This window comes from Penicillium cataractarum (genome assembly GCF_028827025.1).
Source record: "Penicillium cataractarum strain IBT 29864 chromosome Unknown utg000007l, whole genome shotgun sequence".
In the NCBI taxonomy this organism is placed as follows: Eukaryota; Fungi; Ascomycota; class Eurotiomycetes; order Eurotiales; family Aspergillaceae; genus Penicillium; species Penicillium cataractarum.
Window position 1 is genome coordinate 1,056,703 of NW_026622743.1, and position 20,909 is coordinate 1,077,611.

Here is a 20,909-nt window from a genome sequence, read left to right on the forward strand (position 1 = left end):
TGGAGTGACGTCGACGAGTGGTGCGATAAGATAGAACGGTCCGGACCAAAGTGCAAGCACAAACATGTACGCATCCCATAAACCAGGTTCTAATAATATTCTAGCGAAAAAAGAGTGATGATTTTGAAAACGAAAACAACAAATGCGCAAACGCTCAATCTGCCAAGTCTATCAAATATCTCAAATCTTCGCGCTGGCCCCATCAAACGTTGCCAGCCACTTCCGGTCCTCATTGACCTGCCCGGATGTCTTCCCGTCATCCGCGATATATTGCTGATACGCCTCACGCAGAAGACTCTGTCGCGCGACCTCGCAGTCAATCCGGATATCCTCAATCAAAGCATCCAGGGAGACATAGTCGTATTCGGGACGAATGTATCCAAGGATCAAGAGGTTAAGCTGGGTGCCGTAGAAATCAGGCAGACGGTTGAATTTGGGCTGTGCAACGGCTGTCGGGGAGGGTTGTGTGAGAGGGGGCATGATGTGGATTTCCTAGAGCATATGGAGTCAGCAGAGGCCCGAAAAAGAGAGGTTCACTCGTTGACAAAAGCTGCTATACGTACCACCGACCGCACGGTATTCTTATAGAACGGGTTATACCCAATGCTCAACACGGCGGGCAAAAGGGTCGCAGAGTTCGACTTCTCCGCACCATTCGTCGCGCCATTCTCTTGCGACAGGTTCTGGGGGTCAAGCGCAACCACGCCGTAGTATACACCGGAAGTCAACTCGGGGTGCTGCTCGGACAGATCGTCGGCGGGGATATTGGCTGTAGGAATTCCTAGCTGTAGATGGTGTTATTCGCGACTGTCCCTTTCAAATCTGTTTGGCGCAATAGTTCAGTGCCCAAGAGTTCGACATACATCCTTGCTCCCCCGTCCAAATCCCTTAATCACTGGCCCCGACAATCGCACGGGGTACGGGTTCTCCGGGCCAGCATCAGGCCCAGCAACGGGGTCACGAGGCTTATCAGGGCGCATTTTGATTCTGTTGGTTTCGAATCTTTGGATTCACCCCTGGAAATTCAAGCGAAAAGGATCGGACGCGCAGCGACGAAGATTGTGTGAGTCAAGAGGCGGGGAGCGCGGGGCACTCGGGGATTTCGGGGCTTCAGAATACGAGGGAGCTTGATAAGCAGATTCGCGGGTCTCGGGGAGAGATTAAGAAGTTCGATTAGGGTTGAATTTTAGGCCTCGAGGGAACAAATTGCAACAATGGCGTGCTGACAGGCGATGCGATTTAAAGCGAAGGAGCCAGCGGGGTTGTTAGTGAGTTATCGATAAGCCGGCACAGGCACACCTGAGGCATCACCGAAGTTACTGGAAGCTCAATGCCGATCACATGGGGATGATTGATAAGATACTAAGTATCAAACCCGGGTTTTACAAGATGGAACAGTCGGTTGCTACATTTCTATGAATTTATATTCGCCGAGCGAGTATAGTTGGTGATAATTCGATCAGAAAGCAGAATGCCCACGAATAAACGTCTACCAAGAGACAAAGACGAAGAAACGAACATAGACGTCCAGTAACCAATGACATTATATCATAAATAGAACAATCCCAACCCAGAGATATCATTTTTTGACCTTTTTGAGCGCCACAGAAACAAAAATCAAGAAACAAGAAACAAAGAATATCAACAGACGCCCCGGCAAGGCAAAAAGAACCGGGACGATCAGGCCCCAGAGATATGTACTGAGAGGGCACACAACAAGATACTGGAACAGGTGGGTGAGGAGGAATCATACAGTCCCAAAACCAGGAAGGATATGTACCGGGTTAAAGTAGCAGGCATAAAAAGCAGGGAAACAAGAGAAAAAGCGGGAAAAAAGACTCGGAGGTAAATGCCGAGCTAAGGGTATGAAGAGAAATTCAAGACGAGACATGCAGTGAACAGAAAAATCAGAGGGAAATAATCAGACATCCCAAGGTGGAGCGATCAAATGCACGGTAAGAACTAGGGAAATGGTCAGTTTATGTCACCATGTCTGAGATAGATTGGACGGGGTTCACTCACATTCATCACAATAAGCATCGGAATATCGAACACATCTCGCTTGACTGTCCAGCAGTACGCGCATTCGACCTTGCCGTCCTTGAAGCCTAACTGGTTCATACCAGCTTCGCCGGCAATCCCACCCTTGCGCAAATGATTATTCCACTTGCCGTGCTCATCGGACGACCCGCCTTCCATGTCCTCCTTAGTCTTATACTTGAGCAACTTGCAACGAGTCATAACACTACCGCGGGAATCACCAAACGCAAGGCGTGCAAAGTCCTCATAGAACTCGACCACGCTTTCATCGTCGAGCAGCTCCGCCAGGAAGACGGGCTGCGGACGTCCGCTATTGGCATTCTCGAGCGTCGAGCTGCGCGGCGTGAAGCTTCCCCGCGACGTTGTGCCGGACTGAGGGGGTGCAGATCCGCCGGTGTTGACATTCAGATTCGGCTCTTTGCCTAGAAGGACGTCCTTCTTCCATCCGGTGAGGATGCTGAATTCCTTGCCGACGGCGGCGATCTCGCCTGTCCGGCGGCAGACGATGGTCGGTGTACCACAGGCGTTGATGAAGTCTTCGTATTCCCAAAGTGTCCGCTGGAAGCACTTTTCCATGAAGATAAGATCATCCCGGTTCAAGGTCTTGGTAGTTGCAATGAAGGAAGGACGAATGGAAGCAAGTGCTTTAGCGATGCGCACGGTCTTTTGCGGAGTGAACCGCCGCTGGATGAAAGCAGTAAGATTGTGGAAACCGGCCGTGTAGCCGTAGGGCTCCTTGACACTTTCATAGATCGACGACGGGTTGCGATGACGTCGCCGAGGGCCCACCTGTAGATCACGGTGCTTTAGGCTCGGGGTCGTGATCAGAGGTCGCTGCCCATTCGGCGCCAGGTTGCTACTCGACTTGGGTAGATTATTGTTGTTGCTGAACGCGGACACATCCTCAAGTCCGGCCACCGTCACATGCGGGCTAGTCGTCGCAGATCCAGGGCTGGTAAAGCTGGCTGGACCGCTCTCGATCGCAAAGGCATGCGGCGCATCTGCTTTCATGTGGCCGGGCAACATGCCATTTTGACTGTATACGCCGCCGACATTCACGTGCGGTTGTCCCGAGGCTTGACCAGCGGACCAATCATTGAGCAAGGGGTCCCCGAACATGAATGGCTGTTGATTCCCCGGACTTTCGCCAAAGCCAGGAGCTGGCGTGGAGAACTGGGCAGACCCACTGCGGCCGATCGACCCTCGCTGCCCTGCCGAGTCGGTCGGTGAATCACCCGCACCAGTAGCCATGTGACCGAGCATGCCGAATTCGAGAGCACCGTAGCGATTCTCGAAATTCATGCTAGACAGGTCAAAATTGAAGAGTGCCGGGTCGCTAGGGTCGAAAAACGGCCCTGCAAATGGATTTTGTTGGTTAGCATCCCCCGAGAGCGCTGTGCTCGGTGTGGGCTGTTGGCCCACGGTGGAGGACAAGCTAGCATTCCGACCATTGGTGCTGGTTTTCAAATTGAACGTTGGTGATACAGGGGACTGGGTTGTGAATGGGCTCTGGCTTATAGTAGTGTCTGGATACACGTTGTACGATCCTGGTTGCGGCTGAGGTTGTGGCTGAGGCGTGGGGTAGAAACCGGTCGTGCTTGGAGTTTGCTGTTGCGGTTGTTGCTGCGGTGTAGACGAAGAACCATTTCTGGTTAATTGCGGCATACCATTGGGAATTCCATTGCCATTGCTGCCGTTATTATAAAAGTTTCCTCCCACCCCGGGCATCAATGCTCCGTCGGGGGCGTCGTGGAGATACTTGGCCTTCTTGCGAACGCCGTCGTGGCATGCATCCTGAAGGCCGCGCTTAATGCAACGTTGGCAGGGTCGCTCATCGCCTAGACAAAAATTCTACTATTAGCCAAGACTGACATTTACCTTTCGGAAGCATGCGCATGCAGGGTGCATGCCGATCAGAAAGACAACAAGAGCATACCGCATGTCAAGTGAGCTCGCTGGCAGGCAAAGCACGCTCTCCGGGCCTTCTTCCGGCGCGGTCGCGAGGGATCCTTTGCATTCGCAGCTTTTCGGCCATTCTCGGCTTTGATACCGTCACCGTTCACCTTATCTCTGACGGAATCCATCTGTTCCGAGTGCTCAGTGGCATCAGCGGAATCGCGATCACCACCACTTGGGTCTGCGGGAGATTGGGAGCCGTCCTTGGCTTCCACGTTCATTTCGTCATGTATTCCCCCAAGCACGGGAGGGGGAGGCAAAGTACCACGCGTCCAAGCGACGCAGGAGCTTCTACAAATATGGTCAAAGCCTCACAGGCCTTTTCTAGGAGCACCTTTCACTGTCTTGATCTCAAGATCTCGCTCTGTAGAGGCGACGGGACCATTCGCGCACTCTTCAGGTTATTCCGGACGGGCGGATCCACGTATCGTAAACTTGCGCACTGCGCAACCTCGGGCTTGTAAACCGAAACGAACGGTCGCAAACTCACGCCGACTGCGTGTTCAGCTTCTAATTCCACCTAGATCGCCGAGACCTGCTGTAGATCGTGGGTGGCGGGATCGAGATCCTATTATCGCGCGCTTGCGACTAATGCTGGCGGGGGTACGGAGGGTAGGTATCGGGTTGAGTCACGGGTGTAACGGGGTACAATCGACTCGAAGTAAGACGAGGCCGCAAAGATCTGACGCATTGAAGAGTCTCGAATTTCGGTGTGGTAGGGCGAGTGAAGGTTGAAGCGACAGAACTAGGCGACAAGAAAGCAGGAAAAAATGCCGCAACGGTCTTCGGGCGCAGCTGAATTCGGGAGTGGAGAGTTTGAGGGCGGCAGACTTGTTCGGCTGCGGGGAAGGCGGGAATTGATTTAGTTCGGTCGATTTGGAGCCGAGTTTCACTCTTGACGACGGTGCGAGGAAGAGAAAGAGAAGAGAGAGAAGCACAATCGAGGCGAGGGGAAGTAGAAAAGGGCCAGATTGGTGAGGCGCGGGGGGAAAGGACGATGTCGAAAGTTGGAAAATTGGAGGGACTTGGAAATGGGTTTAACTTCGATCGGAATGTTCCCGTGACTGGGCCTTCTCTCCTCCACCACCAGGAAAAGCGTTCCAAACTGGCAGACTGGACTTGAATCGGACCAATTCCTGTGCGAACCACTGGGAACACTCGTTGCAGTGTAAGAGGGGGGCTTCTTTTGGGTTTTCTTCCCCTGGAAACCTTGAAGATCTACTTCTAGACTTGATTTCTTCTCCGCGGCTACTCCTCATGGAGATGTCGCCATAGCCTGCCTAACTATGGTTCTACGCCCAGAAGGGGGATATACTTACCTACTTTGTCTCGTAAGACGAGCCCAATCGTGTTTTGTCACTGTTTCGCTGTTTCACGGTTTCACTGTTTTACTTTTTTCATTATTTTTTTACCTAATTAAAACGAGACACGAAGGAAGGAAGACTATTCTTAATTACGAGCCAGCCAGATCGCGCCTTTGGCGCCTCTAAAACACAACAAACCTAGAACTGATGTCTGATCTCACACGAGGCATTTCCCCTTAGGACCTGCATAAACGGTGGTATTCAACAGCATCACGGCACTCGGTAGATGCTAGTTGAGTAAAAATAACTCAGCTAAGGGCCAAACTAATGTACAGACTACTACATTCCACTACTAACTACAGTAGACTACTGTAAGGCATCTCACATGCTGACGTTTGGGCACTCGCCCACTGGAGCATCGGCACTTGCGTATGGTAATTTATCCGTGACGGGGCCAATACCCGCCTACCCGCAAGTTCGTTACTCCGTTCCCACTCCAAAGGCAGTTGCGCACGTGTGGGTTGAAAGCAACGAAGTTACTACTGCCCTATCCGACATTAGGCTCGGATATCTATCCACCGATACGCAGGATCAATGGATATAGATCCGACGTCTCTTTCCTTACCCCCCAAAGAATTGTCCATTTCTGACACCAGTACACTGACTCATAAAAAGCCTCACCCCCTCCGCCATGTTCTCGTCTTTCTACGGCCCTCGGAGGCATATCCGGCTCCGTTTTATCCCGAGGCTACGTAGTAAGCCCCGCGAGCCTCGGTTAGCTTCGAGAAGCTGGAGCTGGATTTTTCAGCTGGGTAATCGTTCAAGAATGAGTGGTTATTCGGTTTCCAAGTTTCTCTTGCATTCAACGCTCGGCGTTAGGAGATCAATTGGAACAAAAATGGTGGCAGATGATGTATGCGTCTCTGAATGGGAACTAAGACTACATAACGCTCGTTTATACTTCGTAATTGGACTAGCAGGGTAGATGTATATTTAGCACATCTGTTCTATGAGAAATTCAGTCGGAGAATTGCATTCTGGCCTAGACTCTCCCCATCCATCATGGAGCAGCTTGACATTGAAGTCCAAGACGAAAACTATCGCTGAATGGCCGTTCTTTTCCAGGCAGTAAACATCTAAAGCGGATCAAATGATACGATTAAATAAACATGCTAATTGAAACGTATTAGCTCTCGTTGAATCTGTTCAAGATCAACCCAGAGTCATCTGCATTGAAATTACAGCTACAGGTAGGACAACAGACAACAGCCGGTTTGTTGGGCCTCTACCCTGACCGAAGGCTTGAGCACAACACATATAGCTCTCAAGAGCTTCCATGCCCAGTCCCAAACTGCTCGTCATCGGGTCACAAAACACCAGGCTCAGCCCTGCCTTAACTTTGGTATGTGACAGCATCTGAACTAAGGCTGCAGCAGAGGACAGATACAGCATGATTTGAGTGCAGATTGGAATGTACGTAGAATTAGCTTAGCAAGTATTTTATGTACAGTACACGATATGTGCAAACAATAAATGAAATCTATTTTGTGTCGAGAACAAGATCTTGTATCGGTGACCTTGGATTCTCTAAGCCGCGGCGTGCAAAATCACATCTGAGAAGTTGCGAAGCGACTCTTCTTCCGAATACGAGCACCATATCGAAAGAAAATGTACCTATAAAATGATCAGAAGACGCGTTCACAAATAGAACAATTTGCCATGTGAAGTCAGTGCCGGGTTGGTCGTTGTCACATCCACATGCAGAGCTGGGGTGTCAAAATGTACTCCTGAGCCAACCTCCACATCTCCAGTGACTTTGAAATGCAGGGGCAGAAGACAAATCAAAGGTCATAGCGTAGGAGTTTGGTGATGAAGAGGGGGAGGGAAAGACCGGGGAAACTGGACTGGGGAACATCAAATAATTGAGCAACAAATGACTTACGGGAAAGGCAGCATGACCAGGGTGAGAAAGGCTAGCAGTGACGTCGCCCAATGGAATCCTAGATTGTTATACACTGTGCAATCATTATCAGCCACAATTTGCAATGCTATCACTTCTCAACCAGGATGAATCCATGTCTCCCCGCGCCCTTCGAGCGAGACATCCCCAACGGCTCACTAGGGACACGACGTATCCGTCCGGCAAGAAGGATATCTACACGCTGCATGCAAAGCACAGACCCTTCGGCAAGGGTCGCAGGGTATGAGAAAGACACCGAGGAAGACAGAACTTACTCTGTATGCCGAACAAGGGGAAAATTCCTCCAAAGCTGGACCGCATGAAGCTATTCGCTGCCAGCGCGCTTGCTGCAAAGGTCGGATATGCATCAACCAGGAATGTGAAGACACCTGAGAAGACTAGGATTGTTCTGGAAGTAACACGAAAGTCCATCAATATGTAAATCTCAACAAAGTGTATTCAAGACCCCCAGGGGAAAACAGGCAGGCGAACTTACCCGGCGCCAAAGAGGGCACTGCCAATGATAGGTGCAATCCAATGCACATCGGGGTAGGTAGTCCAGGCAAAGATGAAGAGACCGGCAGTTACCAGCGGCCCACCCAAAATCGCTGAATTGCGCCGAATTAGATATGATTCCCTCACAGAGTGACCTGCCGACTTACCTGGAGGCAACCGCCACTCTGGCTGAAACTCATCCGTCCCATCAGCGTCATTTTGATAATTCCGTTCCAAGCGTTGATAATTGCGACGCCAGATTGGATCCGAAAGAATCGCAAAGACCATACCAACAAAAAGACCCATAAAGCATAAGCCCCGTTGCCACAAATCAAAGCCATAAACATCTTTAAAGACCAATTGGAACGCGCCGAAGAATAGGTACAAGATACCCAATAGGATCGCCGAGAACACACAGAGGTTCAAGCACATTGGCTCCATGGTGAGGAGCATTATGGGGCGGTACATAGATCGTAGGACCGTTTGCGCCACTGATCGCTGCATCTTCTCGATCGGCGCTTTCCATCGGTCGTCTCCGGTCTCCTGGCGGAGTTTCTGGGCTTTGCGCCTCAACAGCCTAATTGTGCGGGTTAGTACAGTATTTTACACCGCCACATCTTTGATCTGATAGAGAAACATACACCGGGTGATAGGTCTCTGGAACGAGGAAGATCATCGAGACTAGGAGGACTCCGGTCCAGATTAGGAGGACATAAAAGGTCCAGCGCCTGAGAGGTTGTTAGCTTCGATCCGCGATAAAAACAACAAAAGGATTCTACTTACCATCCAGTAAAATAGTTGATAAATCCACCGACCCTATAGGATAATGTTAGAACATCTTCAATCGATTGATAGTCGTTGGCGATCGTACAGTGGGCCAACTTCGGGTCCAATGAATGGACTCGCGGTGTAAAGCATCATTGGGAAGGCGAGCTCGTGTCGATCAAACATATCACCGACAGTGCCACCGGCAACACTTAGGAAAGCACTTCCTGACAGACCGTTGAAGAATCGGCTCACAAGCATGGTCTGGGTGTTCTTTGCGACAGCGCAGGGGATGAGCCAGATCAAGAAGAGCGAGAAAGAAACGATGTAGATGTTACGCCGACCATAGAACTATAATATCGTCAGTTCGTCAGTCTCTTGACTTAACAAATCTCTGGGTTAATTCACCTCTGATAGTGGACTAAGGAAAAGGGGACCAATTCCTATACAATGCTATTGTTAGCAATCATCCTCTCATAGACCGTTACCGTCAAGATAACACACCAAGTCCCCAAATGAAAAATGACAGGCCCAGCGTCGCGACTTCTTGCGAGCAGCCAAATTCCTTCATCAACTGCCCATACGTCGTAGTATACATGGACGAGGTACAAGTCCTGCAAATCAAGTCAACGTTAAACTCCCAAACCACAACACACCCGACCATCAATCAGACGAAACTCACACACAAAGCGAACCCAACGACACAATAATCACAATCAACCATCTCCTAGCCTTGCTCATATTGCGCGGATTCAAAGGATCATCCACATCCCAACCAACCGTATACCCAGCATCATCCTCTGGCCTTTGTTGCCCCGGAGCCTCACCCGCCGCCTCCTCTTCATACCGATTTCCTCCGAGACTAACACCGTCATTCAAAGACCAAGAGCGTTCCAACGAGCGCGAGCGGGATACATTCGACCGCTCCTTCTTGATTTGCATATCGCGTTGATCCTCCGGCGCAACAATAGGCGCAAAAGTCGCATCCTCGGATTTCGTCTGCTCGAGCCCGATATCGTCATCGCTCCGCTCGCGCGGGGAAGAACTAGTCGAACGGCGCGAGTCCATGGTATCCCGTTTCTCGAGGTCGGCGAGATCACCGAGCGACATGACCGGAGAGTTCGCGTTGCGTGGCGGCGGATAGTTAGCCTTACCTTACGCTATCAGTGAGTCAGGCCATGCAGCCAAGCTTGAATTGGGAAAGAACAATTGGCTTGCAGGAGCAGCGGGAACAGTAGTTATACGAGGTGCTGCCGGCGCGAATTCATGAGGAAATTATGACTGTTCGGTTCTCGGCCTTTGCAAGGCTCCTGAATGGATTGTGTATTTGAAAACCGGTCTTCAGGGAAGCTCCAGACCGAGCTGATTAATCACCGTTATCGCGAGGCCGCGAATTAGTGCGAAATAAATTATGACGCTACCGCGATTCTCGAATCATGGCCCGAAGACTGGGAACCCACTTTCGGGGTCTTCTGCCCCAGAGGGCCGAATCAGGCCGAGGTCGGCCCGTATATTCGGACGTGTTTGTAGTTAATTCGGGGAAGTGAAGTTCCTTGCAGTAATATAAGTGTGGGTGAGTTCGGTTTAATTTGAGATGGCCCTATAGATAAGTATACATTTGATATTCTAGAGATGGCAAAAGCAAAAACGGCACATAAACAGAACGTTTGCGATCAGTTGTATTTTGCCGGACATTTTCTCTGTATCCTATTCATGATGAGACGGGCTGAGTGGAGCTTAGATAAAAGCTTATTCTTGGACAGCATCGGTCCGAGTATTGGGTTTTTGAACATATACAGATGAGGTCCTTCGCTATAGTCTATACATAGTAAATCCTCCGATGATTCCTCGTGGACGCACGTACCAGAAACGGCCATGCATGGACTCCCACGTGGCAAGGGCTGACCGCCGTTCTCGGCGACGCCTCCCTGCATTAGTGATCTATGTACGGAGAGGTCAAGAGCATCGAAGAAGACTAAAGGGTTAACCAACGACATTTACAAGAATGTTGTTGATTCCAAGAGGCGGTATGTTCGATTGACTATAACGCTAACACTACGTCAACACAAACCCATTGAGCAATTATACTCCAACGAAGCAATCAGACAGAAGGGTAGGATCGGAAGCACCCAAAAAAAGGAAAAAGAAAAACCCATCAGAACAGTACAAGAGTCACCAAAGACCCAATTCTCCAATCCAATCCCAAACTCCATGATAGAAATCCAATCCGGCACAAAACCGGTCGAAGATCCTAAAACAATAATCGGATCTTCCAGAAACCCATAGACCGTCCCAAACTCAGCTGTACATGAATGGAAAACGTGCGCCGGTATATCCCAATTTTTACCAAGTCCAGTACAAGCCAAGATCAGTCATGACAAGACAAGACGAGATATGAATAATCTTTTGTTTCTTTATAGAAGCTGGGACAGTTGGCTCATGGCACCGCCGGCGTTCTCCTCGGCCCAGGAACCCCAGAGAGCCTCCTTGCCGCGGATCTTGATGGTAGAGCCGATGCACTTGGAGTTCTGTTCAACCTTGACGGCGTCCTTAGTGGCCAGCACCAGGACCTCGAAGAACATCTTGGTGGCATCGGCCTTGCTGGAGCGCTGCTCGGGGAGGAGATCCTGGAAGACGACAGCCTTCTTCTGCTCAGCGGCGGAGACGTCACCAAGGCAATCGCGCAGGATGTGCACAGCATGCTTGGTGCCAATCGAAACGGGTTCGGTGTCAACGGGGCGGATAGTGTCATCCATATCCTCAATAGAGGCGCTCATGCCATCATCGCTCATAGGCGCGAGATCCTGGACACCATCATCGCCCGGGAAGTCGATCTCGGAGTGCAGGTTCAACCCAGTGTCAAGACCAATGCCCTCGTCAACGGTAACAATAGCCTCATCTTCACCAATATCCAGCGCGGGAACATCAGCAGCAATTTCCATGTCAGAGATACCACTGTCACGCTTGCGCTTGAGCTCGCCGGCTTTCTTGACGTTATCCAGAGACAGGAGATCGCGCAGCTCGGGGGCCCAGCCATGGCTGCGCTCCTCACCGAAGATGCTAGAGACAAAGTTACCGTTCTGTTGGCGGGTCATCAGAGTAAGAAGGACGGGGTCACGAGGCAAGAAAGAAGAGCGCTGCATAATAGCTGAGCGATCAGCCTGAATCGCCTTGACCTCCTGGGAAGTGTAATGGGTCTCCTTGTCGGCAACAATGACCTTTTGACGCTTGGCACGCTGGGCATGCTTGGTAGTTCGAGTCTCGACTTCTTGGGTAACCTCACGGTTGAATTCTTCCTCGAGCAGGTTCATCTGAGCAGAGCCAGCATCGGAAAGAGGGCTTTCGGTATCACGCGCGAAACGGCTTTCTGGGCGAGGGGTCTCGCCGCCAAATCCAGCATCGTCGCCGAAATCCATTGGGCCATCATCCATAAGCGGGTCGTTCACGTTGTCGGAGCCAAAGTCAAGCTTTTCGAGAGGGGCATCGCCAATATCGAGGTCCAAGTCACCGGCGTCGTGGAGTTTTCCGGAATCACTAAACAAATCTTCGTCCATAGGGCGAGCAGGAGGAGCATCACGACCAATTTCAACGCTGTGGTCCAGTCCAAGAGGGAGTTCATCCTCGCCGAGATCCAGATCCAGGTCAATCAAAGAGGGGTCTTCGAGGCGGGCAGGCTCCTGAGACATGGATCGGCGGTAACTGCTATCAGGCAGAAGCTGGCTGCCAAAATCCATAGCACCTGGCCGCTTGCCTTCCAGCTCCAGGCTCAGGTTCTGAGGGAACAGCAGAGACGTATCAAGGTTGGTGAAAAGGTCGGACTCGGTCAAAACATCGGGCAGGGTAATACCACCCGGCGCGACCACAGTTGTCGTCAAGTCGTTGTTATTTGTAAGACGGAATGCCTATAGCGTGACTTGTCAGTTCTTTATTCAAATCAAATGCTTGGACAACAAGTATATTGCGTACCATTTTGATCTTCATCAATGCTTCGTTACAGTCGTCGAGCAGATAACGCGCCTTGCGGCTATAAATACGCACAACACCGAGCAGCAGCTGACCACTAAGTCGTAGAGCCATAGGCGCTTGGCCTTGGTCAACAATGGCGCTGACACTGCTCTCAATGTCGGACTGGAGAATGTGCGACTTGGACAGTTTGCGCTCAATGTTGGCAGACAGCCAGACGCGGGCCAGCGGCCCTGTCTTGGACAGCAGAGTCTCGGAATAGAACATCGCGCGTGGTGATACACAAAGAAGCTATGCACAGACGAGCAGCACACCAGGAGGTGAAAGGTCAGAGCCCGCCCGGCGCGGGGTGAGGGCGTAGCAAGGGATTGACGCGCTGTGGAAGCCGGGAAAACAAAGACTCGGGCGGCCTGCTAGTGGTGGCCCCTGAGGCAATATCGAGATAGAAAGAGGGTGGAGTAGATGCGACGTAAAAAGGCAAGATTAAAGAATAAGTCGCGTTGGAGTCACGTCCAGGATGGGGCGCGAGGGACAAGTTGGCAGAGTAACGGAAGGGGAGGATGCGCGTCGGTGGGAATCAGGCGTCGAGGAGTCAGGTGAGCCCAGCCTCTGGGGGGCAATCGCAGTCTGGGAATTCGAGGGGGCTGGGGTGGGGTGCCTTGGAAACGAGGAATGCACGAGGGTTACGTAATGGCTACACTGCCAAGAGCTTAGGTAAGCACATACATCCAGCCCTGGAGGGCTGCGGAGCAGTAGAGAGCTTTTGTGACTGGAGACATATGTTGAAGGACTTAATCACGCTATTGAAAATGAACATAGTTTTAAGGTTATAGGGTCTCTATAAAATGCAACATTAATCGATTATCCAGGCTACGTGGAGGTCACCAATGTGCCTTGGGGCTGTCTTGTACCAGTATCATAATGCGGTTCCTGTATTCCAGTCAGGAGCTGTAGACAGCATATACATGTCCTTTTTATCTCATCTCAGAGTTCCAATTCATTCGGCTGATATCAAATTCGTTCCACCTCAGGAGACCATTGCCTTGAGGCAAACGAGTTACAGTTTTAACAATAGCCTGGTTTTCCTGTCAAAAACGGACTGATTACTATCAGACAGCCTCCCTTGAAATTGCATCTATCATCACTTCTATAGTTTTTAATTCTGAGGTTCAATTATCTAGACACGTAGAATTTGAGTAGACAAAGCAAGACACAGTTACCCTGTACTATTCTCTAATCACGTGACTATTCCAAGGTCAGGAGTCAGCGTCTCGGATTAACTGAGTATCCGGTAGCTCTAAACTCCTTTGGGTAAAGCATCAGCATGGATTTGGCCGCTTCCAGAGCCGACAATTGCTGGCGGAATTGGCGATTCTTTGGCGAGGCTCAACACTACTACGATTTCTCCTAATATCATATTCCCAATTCTTCTTTCCACTTTATCGCTCCGTTTTTGCCTTTAGCTTCGTCGATAATTCGACCTTGAGCGGCCACGACTTCTCAGTCGGCTCCATTACTGCCAGTCTAGCGCCCCCCGTCTCAAAGCTGCTGCCAGATCGCATCTCAAGAGCGTTGACCCGCAACTCCCAATTTCGATCCAGACGGGATGCAAAGTGCCCTCCGATAGATTCGGCGCGTCGCTTTTCTTCGTACTTCCCCCTTTTCCCCTTCTTTCTTTCGGTCAAAGCATGAGAGATGTCAAGGTCCGCGACACCTGCGTTGCCTCTGCATAATGCACCAAACTCCGACTCTCCGCAACCCTCCTCCACAACCCCATTAGGGGTCCGGCCAGATGCGCCTTCATCGGTATGTTCTTCGCTCAACTGTTACCGACTGTTTTAGTGTCATAGAGTCCCTCCTGACTGCAATGCTCCCAATTGGCTCATTTCCACCGCTAACTTTGCGCAATGTCTCCTCTAGGCTTCGACTTCGACATACTCGTGGCTCGAACCTCATGAAACCGCTGAAAGATTACACACATCTCTATTGCATGGCCTAACTCCTGCAGAGGCAGAGGTACGCCTCGCGCGGGATGGCCCTAATGAACTCCCCCATGAAGAGCCAGAGCCCCTATGGCTGCGATTTGTGAAGCAGTTCAAAGAAACTCTCATTCTCCTCCTGCTCTCCTCTGCCGGTATATCTTTTGTGATGGGTAATTACGATGATGCTGTGAGTATCACTCTTGCAGTTACCATTGTGGTCTCGGTCGGCTTTGTCCAGGAATACCGTTCGGAGAAGTCCTTGGAGGCGTTGAACCGTCTTGTCCCGCATTACGCCCACCTCATCCGTGACCTTCCCTCCGCCGCAGCTGTGGTCGCAGAGCCACCCCTCGCTGGGGTAGAATTGGATGAATTGAAGACCAAGAGCCCCGGCGCAGCATCCGCTGCCATCAAGGCATCCACCACCGTCCCCGCGGCTGATTTAGTACCTGGTGACCTGGTACTTTTCTCCACTGGTGACCGCATCCCCGCCGATATACGAATCACTGTCGCAACGGATCTCACGATTGACGAATCGAACTTGACCGGTGAAAATGAGCCCGTCGTCAAGTTCACTGCGGCGCTTCATAGCCATCATCATCACCATCATGGGAACCTCCAGGTTCCAAAGGCCATCAGCCCTCCTCGCTCGCCATTCTACGATGCGCCCGCCACTGGCGCTGTCGGTGCCGATGTTCGCCTCAATGAGCAACACAACATCGCATTCATGGGCACACTAGTCCGCTCTGGGTATGGCCAGGGTATCGTTATATCTACAGGTGCAAAGACGGAGTTTGGAAGCATCTCAGCTTCTCTACAGGAGATTGAGAGCCCTCGGACTCCTCTGCAGCTTTCTATGGACCGCCTTGGTCAGGAGCTGAGCTATATTTCTTTCGGTGTCATTGGCCTGATCATGGTTATTGGCCTCTTGCAGGGGCGTAAGGTCCTCGAGATGTTTACTATCGGTGTTTCTCTCGCCGTTGCGGCTATTCCCGAGGGTCTGCCTATCATTGTGACTGTCACTCTTGCACTTGGTGTACTTCGTATGGCCAAGCGAGGGGCAATCATGCGTCGACTTCCTAGTGTTGAAACACTTGGCTCGGTCAATGTTGTCTGTAGTGACAAGACTGGTACTCTGACTATGAATCACATGACTGTTACCAAGATGTGGCATTTCGATAGCGACGAGCCGTTTGAGGTTCAGCGGGACATGACTTCGGTCTTGTCGCCTGGCCCTGCGGCGCGCACTATTCTTCGCGTTGGAAATATTGCCAACAACGCTCGTCTTTCTCGAACCCACGCCAATTCCCCGGCCAGTGCATCCTCCGCAGCCGTTCTTTCGTCTACTCTCGACAGAAATTCGACTGCCGTGAAGAGTCGCTGGGTCGGTCAGCCTACAGATGTCGCTATCCTTGACTTGTTGGACATCCTGGGAGAAGATGACGTCCGCGACCGGATCAGTGCGCGTGTATCTGAAACTCCATTCAGTTCTGAGCGAAAGTGGATGGGCGTTATTATCGGCACACAAAACCCCGGCGATTCTGACGTTGCGTATATCAAGGGGGCCATGGAACAGGTTTTGGCTCGTTCGGACACTTATTTGACCAAGGATGGCCGTGAAGTTATTCTCGACGAGCCTCGCCGCAAGGTCATCCGTGAAGCAGCAGAGCGGATGGCAAGTGAGGGTCTCCGAGTCCTTGCTTTTGCCAGTGGTGCTGTTCGCAATCCCTCTCGAGGCATGAGAGGGTTTGGTAGTCGATCTAGTACTCCTAGCTCCAAATGCAGCAGCCCGGCTGATGATGATGACCGCTACAATGGATTGACTTTTGCCGGCCTTGTCGGTATGAACGACCCGCCTCGCAAGGATGTGCACAAGTCTATTCGTCGTCTGATGGCGGGCGGAGTCAGAGTCATCATGATCACTGGTGATGCTGAGACCACAGCCGTCGCCATTGCCAAGAAGCTTGGGATGCCAGTCAGCGATTCTGCAAACGCACGATCGGTCATACGTGGTGATGAGATTGATCATATGAGTACTGGTGAGCTTGCCCAGGCCATCGCAACCACCTCCATCTTTGCCCGTACAAGCCCGGACCACAAGATGAAGATTGTGCGTGCGCTTCAGTCTCGTGGAGATGTCGTCGCCATGACTGGCGATGGTGTCAATGACGCACCGGCTCTGAAGAAGGCCGACATTGGTATTTCAATGGGCAAACTTGGTACCGACGTTGCGAAGGAGGCCGCCGATATGATTTTGACCGATGACGACTTCTCAACCATTCTCCGGGCCATCGAGCAGGGCAAGGGTATCTTCTATAATATTCAAAACTTCATCACCTTCCAGCTCAGTACCAGCGTGGCTGCTCTCAGTCTTGTGCTGCTGAGCACTACTCTCGGGTTCAAAAATCCACTCAACGCCATGCAAATCTTGTGGATTAGTGAGTTTCCTGCCCCTATGCACATTTCTTTTGACCTGCTTGCTAACCCGATTTTCAGACATTCTGATGGATGGCCCACCTGCCCAGTCCCTTGGTGTTGAACCCGTTGATCCTTCGATCATGAACCGCCCCCCACGTCCCAAGCACGCCCGCGTTCTTACTCGCCCTCTCATCCAGCGAGTTCTTACCTCCGCCTTTGTCATCATGCTCGGCACACTCGCCATCTACATCCACGAGATGGGCGATGTGACCGACGGTCAACACATCGGCAAGCGCTCCAGGGTTGTCACCGCTCATGACACCACGATGACCTTCACCTGCTTCGTCCTCTTCGATATGTTCAACGCGCTGACCTGCCGCAGCGAAGGCAAGTCCGTCCTGCGCGGTGAGCTGCCCCTCTTCGGCAATAAAATGTTCAACTACGCCGTACTGGGTTCGCTAGCCGGTCAAGCCTGCGTTATTTACCTGCCCTTCCTCCAGCGCATTTTCCAGACCGAGGCGCTTGGCTTTGGATCACTATTCAAGTTGGTCTGCCTTGCCAGCTCGGTTTTCTGGGTTGACGAGGGGCGCAAGTACCTTGATGCACTCCGCCGCCGGCGCGGTCTGGGTGCTGGGTACAGTGTCAATGTATAATGTGTTTCCTTGGAGGTTTTTGATGGACACATTTTAGATGGAGTCCTGGTGGATGACTTGTAATTTGATTGGATTGATAATCCTTATACATAATAGAGCTTTTCTGTGTGCATTAAGCATTTTTGGTTGGGTACCTGCATTGTTGATTTGATACGTACATGAATGAATACACATGTTGCAAATGCGTGTCTTTCTCTTCATATATAGCCCTCTTACAGCATAGTGAAGAGACACTGGTCTAGCAGAAAGGAAGTAGAGCACAAGAATGTGTGATTGGCTAGACTGTCGCTAGAGGGGATGAAGGAGCGAACGGCAAGAAGACTTAAAAGAACCGAGAGTGGCTAGGCAAGTAGTCTCAAATCCATTCATGTTGAGCAATCAAAGTATGCCAGGTCTTTTATAAGAGGCTTGACCACATTTTCGAGAACGGCTGCTTGAAACTCGTCACTCTCTACCTGCATAGGCCTGGACTTTGCCCAGATCAAGCATTGGTGAACAACGTTGCCATATCTCGTCCCACTTTCGCGATGCACAGAGACCAAGTAGTGATCTGCTGTGCTCAGCAGTCCAGGCATTTTGCCCAACGTGGATTCTCGGCTGCTCTGTAATATAGACATAGGTCGACACAAGGAGAGCTCGATCAGAGCTAGTCCGAGCTGAAAAGGGGGCTCATTGCAGACCTGGGACGAACACAAGCATCCTTTAACCATTCTAGCATTGGCCAAGTTGCAAGTCAAGAATGGATAGCGAATAGCTTCAGCGAGGCTGGCAGCACCCTTGGATATTGAGAGATCACCAGAGCCCCAGTTCTGTGGGTGCCAGCTGCCCTGAAATTGAATCACGGTGTTCGCCAGCTTTGCCGCTAGATGAAGGCGATCTCTTCTTGAAAAGTCAATGCCGCCATCAACAGATGGAAGGAATGACATTATCGCGCGTGATCTCTCCGGGCCTTATCCCTCAAAAACAATCCCTGTACAACAGCTCATCATCTACAGTGCCGCCCGTTATTGCCTTCCATATCTAGACACAGATATGTACTCTTTCAAACCCCAATCACGTTATCTAAGAATCTTAATGTGGAATCACGTAAATTACGAGTTATGACTATACGTAGTACTGGTATCTGATTTTGTATCCCAGCTGTATTGGTACAAATCGCCAAAAGTATGGGTCACTAGAAGGCTCCATGCAAACGAAGTAACTAGCGACCGTTGGCAAGTTAGCAATCGGTCAACTCCCCTCTATCTCTCAGTTCCTTCACCGCAAACATAGTTCTGTATATGTTCGTGTAAGTGCAGACCTCGGTGGCCTGGATGACTTAAGGCTCCGTGTAGACCAACCGAACTGAGCGACTGTGGGTACTAGCTTCCCTCTTCTATCCTCCAGCTGCTTCACTCCAGACACAGGGTCTGACGCTGCCCTAGGAGCTTTACTAGGTCGAGTGTGTAGGCCGTCTGGCGAAAATCCCTTATAAATCCAGCGAAATTACGAGAATTTGATGAGACATAAAGAGAAGACCACGGGTAAAGCGCGATTTTTGATTCGGATATACAAAACTCCCTTAAGGCCGCAGTGTGATAACAATGCGTCGTGGCGTGCTCACATACATGAAGCATCGCCAGAGTCAACTTGAGACTTTCAATTATCCTAGCAACATCCAGCTTGCTCATTCGCACATGAAAGTATATACAGACTAGGCTTGAGTTCTCTCGGATTCTCGGCCACGATGTACGTACTGACTTCTTCCTGTTACATGACATGACGTCTTATACTACCATACCCAGCAACCTATAAGGCAGTGTCTCCTGTATGTACAGCGTAGATGTGAAACTGTTCATGTTGTGAAACTAACTACCCTATTAGCTTAGTGTTCGCAAGACCACGTGTGTCTACGAAATTGTACGAGCCTACTTGCTCATCCACATGTCCTTCAATCCCTTGCTTTGATCTTTATCCTAGCTGCGCGTTTCGTGTCTAGTTACACTAGAAAGGCATATTTACCAATCAAATCGTGCTACGGCAGCGATGCGTTGTCTCCAGGAGGTACATTTGCTGAATTTGGAGCGGGGTAGGCTGTCTCCTAGAGGTGTATTTATATACCTATCCAAGGCTGAATTTCGACCATATGCCTAGTTCTCAACTTAACTCCCTGACATCATTGGCATTCAAAAAATTCCCACGACTGGTACCAAGACTCAAAATGCCACGCAAGGGACGCAAAGCTAAGAAACTGTGGTCGCTCTACCCTAAGCTACATAACGATGTAGCACAGGTATTGGACGTGGAAGGGCTTCAAATGGATTTCTTAGCCGCCGATGACGAAGCAACCAAAATCGAGGACAGGGACACCAACGTTATGGGTCGATTTGTATGTCCAAACAGCGGATGTAAATCTAGCGGTTGGTCGAGCAAGAAAGTCGCGATTACTATTCGCATGTACCCTCAGCACCGATATAATGCACGAGTGTATCACCAACGATGCAGAAATTGCAAAGCAGTCGGCCGACTAGTCCTAGATACTGGAAGCTATGTGGAAAGAGTGACTTATTGGCTCCAAAAGTGGAATGGAATTGAGGTACAGCCGCCTGACTTCTCTGGCCAGAGCAGAGGGCCGCACGACAGTGAATTGTGTGAAGGGTGTAAAGTTGGTCATTGTTCCAACTCGAATCAAGATTTGGCCTTGGCGCTTGCAAGGTAAGCTAAGTACCAACGGTTCTTACACAGCAACTAATTATTCTAGCTTATCTATCTGAGCGGCGCCCCATAAGACATCATATTCTTGGCTCGCAGGCTATCCCGATCGAGTAAGCGAAGCTTAGAGATGAACACACAAATAACTGAAATGCAATCATATTGATCAGTAACTTTGTGTTCCTCATTCATTCTTAGTCTTGTGGTGCATGATGCTCAGCAAGAAACAGGGCTGATATGTTTAAGACAATTATTTTCTTTTCTCTCTAACTAAGTTATTCTTACGCTACCTTCGCAATTTGCTTTTTAGTAATTCCCTTCTTGCTGTATGTCATATAATGAATCGTATTACGCTACAGGGAATTGATGCTTCTAGCCTTCTTGTACTATAGTCACCAGGGAAAACTGCTTCCTCCCTCAGGACTGCTTTTTTCTTTACTCTGGACCCACTGCCAAGGCACTAGCGCCAAAAATCATTTCATAGATATCAACAGAATGAATTGTGGACTCATTAGGCTGCTCACACCTACCATGCCATGAGGCTCATTGACAATTCCGAGTATAATCAGCGTTGTCTAATATTTATTTGTTACATACTGAACCCACCAAAACCTAACATAAATGCTACATCGCGAACTCGATTCTTGTTTGGAGGTAACATCATAGATACCTGATACTTGATCAG

General features: G+C 50.3%; 5 protein-coding genes across 5 annotated transcripts; 1 reads left to right on the forward strand and 4 right to left on the reverse strand.

Annotated features, from left to right (window-relative positions):
* Positions 1-180: 180 nt before the first annotated feature.
* Positions 181-980, reverse strand: fmn1 (riboflavin kinase; the record flags this gene model as incomplete). Its single annotated transcript, XM_056700947.1, has 3 exons — positions 181-492; positions 564-785; positions 864-980. The coding sequence occupies 3 exons, from the start codon at positions 978-980 to the stop codon at positions 181-183; spliced, it is 651 nt and encodes a 216-aa protein (XP_056553010.1).
* Positions 981-1,974: 994 nt separating this feature from the next.
* On the reverse strand, positions 1,975-4,217 carry N7496_008029 (Zn(II)2Cys6 transcription factor domain-containing protein; the record flags this gene model as incomplete). Its single annotated transcript, XM_056700948.1, has 2 exons — positions 1,975-3,878; positions 3,977-4,217. The coding sequence occupies 2 exons, from the start codon at positions 4,215-4,217 to the stop codon at positions 1,975-1,977; spliced, it is 2,145 nt and encodes a 714-aa protein (XP_056553011.1).
* A 2,690-nt stretch (positions 4,218-6,907) lies between these two features.
* Positions 6,908-9,672, reverse strand: N7496_008030 (MFS transporter; the record flags this gene model as incomplete). Its single annotated transcript, XM_056700949.1, has 11 exons — positions 6,908-6,974; positions 7,243-7,315; positions 7,536-7,669; positions 7,757-7,868; positions 7,923-8,332; positions 8,397-8,483; positions 8,539-8,571; positions 8,627-8,871; positions 8,929-8,963; positions 9,025-9,134; positions 9,203-9,672. Coding segments are annotated over 11 exons (1,776 nt in total), but the record flags the coding sequence as incomplete, so codon positions are not given.
* Positions 9,673-10,934: 1,262 nt separating this feature from the next.
* N7496_008031 (kleisin alpha) lies at positions 10,935-12,750 on the reverse strand (the record flags this gene model as incomplete). The annotated part of the gene is made up of 2 exons (XM_056700950.1): positions 10,935-12,422; positions 12,487-12,750. The coding sequence occupies 2 exons, from the start codon at positions 12,748-12,750 to the stop codon at positions 10,935-10,937; spliced, it is 1,752 nt and encodes a 583-aa protein (XP_056553013.1).
* Positions 12,751-14,178: 1,428 nt separating this feature from the next.
* pmr1 (Ca(2+)/Mn(2+)-transporting P-type ATPase PMR1) lies at positions 14,179-17,533 on the forward strand (the record flags this gene model as incomplete). The annotated part of the gene is made up of 3 exons (XM_056700951.1): positions 14,179-14,289; positions 14,404-16,900; positions 16,959-17,533. 3 exons carry the CDS (start codon positions 14,179-14,181, stop codon positions 17,531-17,533), a joined length of 3,183 nt encoding a protein of 1,060 aa, XP_056553014.1.
* Positions 17,534-20,909: the final 3,376 nt, after the last annotated feature.